This window comes from Saccostrea cucullata, unplaced genomic scaffold (genome assembly GCF_032062105.1).
Source record: "Saccostrea cucullata isolate Sc308-1 unplaced genomic scaffold, CSIRO_AGI_Scuc_v1 ctg18349, whole genome shotgun sequence".
Classification (NCBI taxonomy): Eukaryota; Metazoa; Mollusca; class Bivalvia; order Ostreida; family Ostreidae; genus Saccostrea; species Saccostrea cuccullata.
In genome coordinates this window covers 1-7,195 of record NW_026936520.1, presented here as the reverse complement: position 1 = coordinate 7,195, position 7,195 = coordinate 1, and the positions used below count along the sequence as shown (strand labels likewise).

The 7,195-nt window shown below is 32.7% G+C and overlaps 1 protein-coding gene across 1 annotated transcript; it reads right to left on the bottom strand.

Moving 5' to 3' along the window:
- Positions 1–11: 11 nt before the first annotated feature.
- Positions 12–6,790, bottom strand: LOC134245760 (fibrous sheath-interacting protein 1-like; the record flags this gene model as incomplete). The annotated part of the gene is given in 11 exon segments (XM_062728016.1): positions 12–43; positions 227–391; positions 873–1,031; positions 1,191–1,298; positions 3,191–3,294; positions 3,359–3,490; positions 4,462–4,574; positions 4,694–5,000; positions 5,475–5,718; positions 6,105–6,210; positions 6,603–6,790. Coding segments are annotated over 10 exon segments (1,430 nt in total), but the record flags the coding sequence as incomplete, so codon positions are not given.
- Between the last annotated feature and the right edge of the window lie 405 nt (positions 6,791–7,195).

Genomic DNA, 7,195 nt, shown 5'->3' with positions numbered 1-7,195 from the left:
AAGATATTAACTGGTCTCCAGACAAAGTGTCAGGGGTCTCAAGCTGTGGAATGTAACTTACTTTAGAATATCATACATCTATTTCATTATTTGTGCTAACACAAAATTCATACATGACAGTGTAAATATAACGCCTATATTTAATAACAAGAATACAGTTTAGAGTTTCTGACATGCATCTATCCTATGCTAGTGATGTCACAGTGACCATGCAGTACACTTTTACCTCCAGTTCTTCTGGGTTGTGAAGTTTGGCAAGTTCCTCTTCGATCCTATGGAGGCGTGCTTGCATATCTCTTTGTTCCTTATTCTCTAGTAAAGCTCGTTCTCCAAAATGTTCAAAACTGGACAAGTTTTTAAACCCCACTGGTGTGAAAAGCTTTTTATGGTGCTGATATGTGAACAAAAACACATCATAATAGCTATTAAGAAAATTGGTGTTTTTCCCATAAGTTTTTATACAACAACCATGCAAAATATGTATGTGACTTTATAGACACAAAACGGTGCACTATAAAAGAAAAAGGCAAAAAATTCTTTTGATGCAGTGATTTAGAAAAGTCTGAAAAGGGTTCAATAAGTCCTTTCTTATGAATTTCTTTTTCTCTAGAATAGTCTTAAAGACAACCAAAAAAACCAAAACATACACAGTCATGTGACTATAAAAGAACACCGATAAAATCTGAGCTTTAAAAGATGGGAACAAACATTTGACAATGCATTTTCTTTACTAAAGTTGGATAGAATTTCTTATTAGATATTTAAAATTTTTTTAAAACAAACATTCAAATTTATCAATTAAGGAAGATACATAATATCATATTTCAAATATGTCATATGAAGAAGTATATACCGGTATGTGTTATACTAACATTTTGTGAATAACGTGCTGACACTTCCTCAAATTCCTCTGGAGGAAGAAGTTCTTTCAATCGACTGTCAATTCCGTCCAGTACCCTCATTTCCTCGGGGTCTGGACAGAATCCCTCCCCTGGGTGTACCACCATCTGGTATCCACTCTCAGCACCATCCTACAGTCAAACCAGAGTATTTACATACCAAACCTCCACAGCTGACATATGCATAACATTCTAACATACTCTGTTCTAGATTTGAATTCTTGAATTTAATTCTAGCAAATAATCTTTTTCATCGTATAATGTATGTAATCTTCATTACTGATAGCATACCTCATCCTCCAGTATTTCTGGAAGATCATCCAGATCCTTCAGTAATTCACCTACTCGGACCTTCTCTTCATCAGTCATGGCAACTTCACTTCCAGCATCTTTAGCTAACTAAAAAATTACAAAAAAATATTTTGTAACAATTTCTTAAAAAAAAAAATCCAAGTATAGAACCTGTCAAAGTTAAAATTTCTTATCAACAACAGGAGGCATTGCCATCCCTTTTAATAAAAATATTTAATAATTAGGTTATTTACTCCGGTAATAAATATATTTACCCAGTATAACAAAAGAGAAATGATAAATATATGTAGATGTTAACATATTTTAAGCATCTTTAATAAAAAAAAAAACATTTTAGGGATGGTAATCGAATACAGAATTTCTAATTGGTTAACCGCAAGAGGTTCCAACCGATTAACCGGTTAATCGTATTAAAATACACATTATATAATTTTCTTGGCATTTTTTTTTTTTCAAGTAGCTTCATCCGTGTACACAAAAAGACTCAAAATGACAGAGGTTTTAAATATTTTACTTCCTCGGATCAGAAAACTAAAGGTGCATATCTTTATTTAAATTTCAGTGGACAAGTAAAAAATTAAGAAAAACATGAAAAAAGGTCTAGAAAAATCATCGATAATTCTCTTATAGTGGATGTCACACAAGTTTATTCTGGGTTGTTACAAAAGCTATAATCTAAATGTGCCCTTGATTCAAATAACATTTTTTAATGATTTAATTGGATAAATAACTGAAAACGACAAACATACCAATTTACAGAGCCTAGAGGGATTCATTTGTAATTAATAAAGAATTACAGTTCTATCAGGGGGAGGTCAACATTACCACTACTCTGCCAAAAATTTCAACTCATTACCACTACATTTTTTCAGATTTTCGACCGATCATTACCGCTACATTTTTCCGACCAAAAACAACTCATTACCGCTACATATTGAATCAGCCCAAAACAACTCATTACCGCTACATATTGATTTAGCCAGGTATGGTTCGGTACATGAGTTCAACAGAATTCACTCAGATCCCCACTGAGAACTGCTGATAACGAACAGCATCATCACTTGCCGATTTGTGGACGGTGAATTACAGGAGGGGGTTTTAACCAGTATACTGCTAATGTTACTGACGGGTATTAGACAGGTGTTTGTCGGGTATTTGAAATTTTAAAAAAATGGAAAGAAAACCTTGTACGTCATTGGGAGAAGTTAGTTTTGATGTGGTACAAGAGAAGGAGAAAAATTGACCAGGATTTAGAAAACAACAATATGTCAGCAAATGGCTTTCAAGGCTTTAGCGATAGTGTAAAAACATTTGACAAAACTTAAAATTTTATCTATGAACAGTGCTTGAGTTTAATTTTTTTTTTTGTGTGTATTATGAAATGAAATTGATTTTAATGATAAAAATACATCCTGCTTAAAGTCCTACTTTCACCTCCCCGTGGTGAGCAGGGGAAACAGGTCTTATGCATTTATAGGTTGTACTGTACACGCATATCTGGCTGGCTAACGAAAGAGGCAATGTAGCGGTAATGTATACTTTTTTATGTAGAGGTAATGTAAGGTTTTTTGTAGTGGTAATGACTATGTAGTGATGATGAAAATTTTGAAAATGTAGAGGTAATGATACCACCCTATCAGGGTAAGACATAGTGTTTTCACAGTAATTAAGACTATAAACAAAACTGACCAATTACCCCATGGTCTCTATCCGGAAAGCCATGGATAATTACCTCCAAATCTGCTTAAATAATTTTTTTAAACAGTAAATCTAAACCCTATGTGTAGAAATTTATTTTATAAACATCAATTTTGAGAAAATAATGTTCAATTTTACATATATTTTATTTTTTCCGACTAACCGATTGCAGATTTTAATTCTAACCGATTCCGATCGTTCTGACCGAGTTGGTTAACTGGTTACAAACTGCCATCCCTAAAATATTTATATATTATTCACTAACATGTGTATATCCTTACCTCTTTGTTACGTTTGATAAAATTTTTCTTTCGATGCTTCCTTTTCTTGTGTTGGCTGACATTTCACTTCCAATCTGAGTTGGTACCTTGTGCACACTGATATTCTGTGACTTAAATAAGTCAATGCATAAAATATTTAAAACCTTTTTTCAAAATTAAAATAAACACACAATAATATTTGCATACCTGATCCCCTAGTTGTTCCCCCTTGTTGCTGGTTCCTCTGGAGCCCTGGGTAATCACTCTCATTTAATTCTGTAGTGAATACATCTGGCCCTTGGGTCTCACTAATACTAACGCCTATGTTGATAAAATAAAGGCATCAGAACAATATATCAAATAAAAAGTGAGAAGGAGGAATATTACAAAAAATCTTATAAAGCACTGTATAAAACAGTCCAAAAGAAATTTATACAATTTCCTTAAATGGGCACATTCAAAACTATTATCATTTGTATTTGTAAGATGTCTGTATGATGAATCATGACTAAGATCACACTGATATATTATGAAGCTCTGAGCTCAAAATTTATTCAGTGTGCATGCGTTTTATACAATCATGAAATATTCTATCAGAAGAATTTTTGAGTCAAGCTTTTGCAATTTTGATATTACAATAAAAACCCTTGGAATCATTTGACCTTGATATAATAAGCTTGCATCTGGTTACTGTAGACGTACCATTTTCCACGGGGTCATAATTCCGCGGAATCTCAATTTCTGTTTGATCAGTGGGTAGAAAATTACGCGGATTTCTTAGACTGTCACTATATGCCTTACATTTATATTAAGTACGCTTATAAATTTCCGCGGAAAATTTGCGGTACATAGGGTAAATTAATACCATGCGGAAAAAAGTACCTCTACAGTATCTGACTTTTTTTACATTTTGCAGCTCCCTGTTCTTAAAAAAACAATACCGTTTGTAAGACTGAGACATGTACACCCTTTAGTCAAACATGTAATCAACCCCTATATCATAAAAACATGTATGAGCTACTAATTTTCTTTACACATTTGGCCTAAATTAATAAAAAAAAAAGTCTCATTAGGGAACCCTATGTCTTTATCAAAATTAGATACCAGTAGAATAGGGTTAGACCCTCTGTCTAAAAAAACTTTTTGGAGTATTTCATTACACATTACAAAGTAAAGGTGACTTGGAAATAATACTAAATAGGCAGCTAGGTGAAAATCAATTTTCATAATGCCCCTCCTCCAAAAATGCATTTATAAAATTCCTTGACTTATCGTAGTTAGATATTTCATACCCTCATTGTGTCTAGGGGGCAGTGTAAGAGCCAGATATTTCTCTGTGTTGTTCTTTTCTTCTCTATACTCCCCATCTCTCTCTGTATTCATAGCTTCAATCTCTTCTTTTATCCTACATGATAAATGCCAAAAATCATTTCAATCCATCATCAAAATACAGGTTTATTAACATGTAGTCATATAACAGCTGTTATATGTGGGAACTTGTTTTCTGTTAGCTCATTCCTTTACCTTCTTTCTAACAATATCATTCTTTTAACTTCTCTTTCTTTTTTGACTTTCTTGGCCAGGATTCTGTCTAGCTTGCGCATCTTTAGAATGGCCTCCTTTAGCTTGGGTTCCATGTTTTCCAGCCCCTCCTCCTCCTCTTCCCCCCTCCCCCGGGCTCCTGGCAGCTGACCTTGTTCTAGGGCTTCCATTCCTTGCTTGTAAACCTCTAATTCTGATTTCATTTCTTCTCTCATTTGTTTACTGATTTCTGCTTTCATTTCTTTCATGATTTCATTTTCTTCCTCACTGTCCACATCAATTCCATCTTCTGCAAAAAAAGAAAAAGTTGTGTTATTTTGTGAATTGCTTTTTTCCTCACATTAACTTTATTATTGGATAATTGCACAAGAAACTGCTTCTGGATCAAGATTTGATTTTCACACTGAAATTTATGGCAAAGCACAGTATTTTCTTTAAAAAAAAAAAAGAGCCATGTTATAAAACTAATACTTGCAAACATTTGTGATTGTCTATGACTATGACTTGGTTTTGGACCCTGGAAGGTATCTAATGGCATATTTATTTGGCTGATTAAGGATAATGTGACAAAGTTGACTATTTTTCATCTTTTTTAACTGAATAAAGCATGACCATTTTGTGTGTTTCTTTACAGTCAAGTATCAACAAATGTACTTCATTTCATGCAAAGTTGTCTGAGGCATAGCCAATGCACTTGAGCAAGATATTGCTTTCAAAAACTGAAATAATTTTAGTCATAAAAACTTTGATATCAATTACATACCATATGGTAACAATGCACCATTGTTTCCAGATAAATTTTGCTGGGGAGGTGGAGGTTTTGGTTGTGACACTGCTATTGGTCTTTTTTCATTGGATGCTTGTAGATCATGTGTCAGTTTTAGAAGCTCTTCCTCTTCCTCATTTGCACTTGGCCACTCCTCCTCAGAAAACTCATCCTCCGAGGAATCTGAATCAGATTCTGTCATGTCTGCCAGTGCCTCCAGATCAAGATGTAAATCCAGTTCCTGGCAAACAAGAAATAAAACAGATTTTTGCAATTTAAATTGATTCACCTAAATAACTGTAAAATCATTCATTTTCATGGGGTCCAATTCTTCTTGCTTATAACAACTTAACCTACCAAGAACTGATTGAAGTAACTGATATAACAGATAAATAACTGATATTTTCAACTGTTGAAAATTTCGAAACATATCTGATCTGGTGTAAATCTGCTTGCAAATTTATTATACATGTATTCCTAACTCTAAACCATAAAATAAATCATTAAAAATTTACCAGTGTCATTTTCTTCTGATGATATTTTAAATGGTAAATTTGAGATACCAAATTTTCAACATGTGTACATTTTTGTAAATCTAATATACAACTGAACTAGTAAAGAACATACCGCCAGGTCATCGTGATCTGTACGAATCCCATTGCTGTAAGATGATCGACTTTTGTTCTTGTCCATGATCTTTTACTGAATGACTTTCTTAAGGCCTCTGATGCATCTTAAAATATATTATCTGTTTAAAATGCAAAGAAAAACTGTTTGACCATTCCTTTATCATATATACTTTTTGCAAGAATCAGTTTTGAAATCAGTAAGAATTTCATTGAATTTTTTTAAAATATAGACTTAGCAAAGACTTAAAATTAAAATGTGACTGTTGACAAGGTAATTACTATACAAAAAATCATAATTTTTTTTAATTCACCAAATTTCCCCTTTTAAGGCCTATATATATTATTTTTTAACAGATTAATGATTAATCGTGTCCATTTGGTATCTGGGAAAGAAATACATAATTTGTGTTTAAAGAAACAGTGAACACATTTTAAAGTATCTATATAATTTATATATCATCTGTATGCAATCCAGAAAAATTAAAAATAACTTTACCATTTCTCAGTTGATGTAATTTCCATGGAGATTTGACGCTTTCTTCACCATAAACTGTATCTCGTCGTATCAACAATGGATTTCTTGATAGTAAACATTGTGTGCGCTGTTAAACCTTGTAAAATCAAAGAATATCGTTACTGTGAGATATATTTTAAATTATTCTGTATTTTAAACAAAACAAAAACTTAGTAAACAACAGAAACAACCGTCAAGTATCTACCATTTCTTTTAGGAATTTTCCCATTTCCGGTTCAGTAATCCCGAACCCGATAGGAAATTGTTTCTAAAGGTAATCTGGTTTTATATTTTACCGTACATATTATTTAATTGAAGGATGTCTTTAAAAATATTGAAATGATTTTTGTATTTTATTCTTATGGATAATAACTGACTCTAACTGTGTTATGAATGGATCAAACATCCCGATACCAAATTACCTGTCACCGGATAACATACTTTTGAGACCTACAAACAGTGTACATGGTGTAGGCATAGTATTACACCTTGGTAATGTGGAATGACATGGTTTTTGGTTATTATGTTTAACAGCTGAGAACACAAACGTATTTCTGTAACATTGCATATGTTTT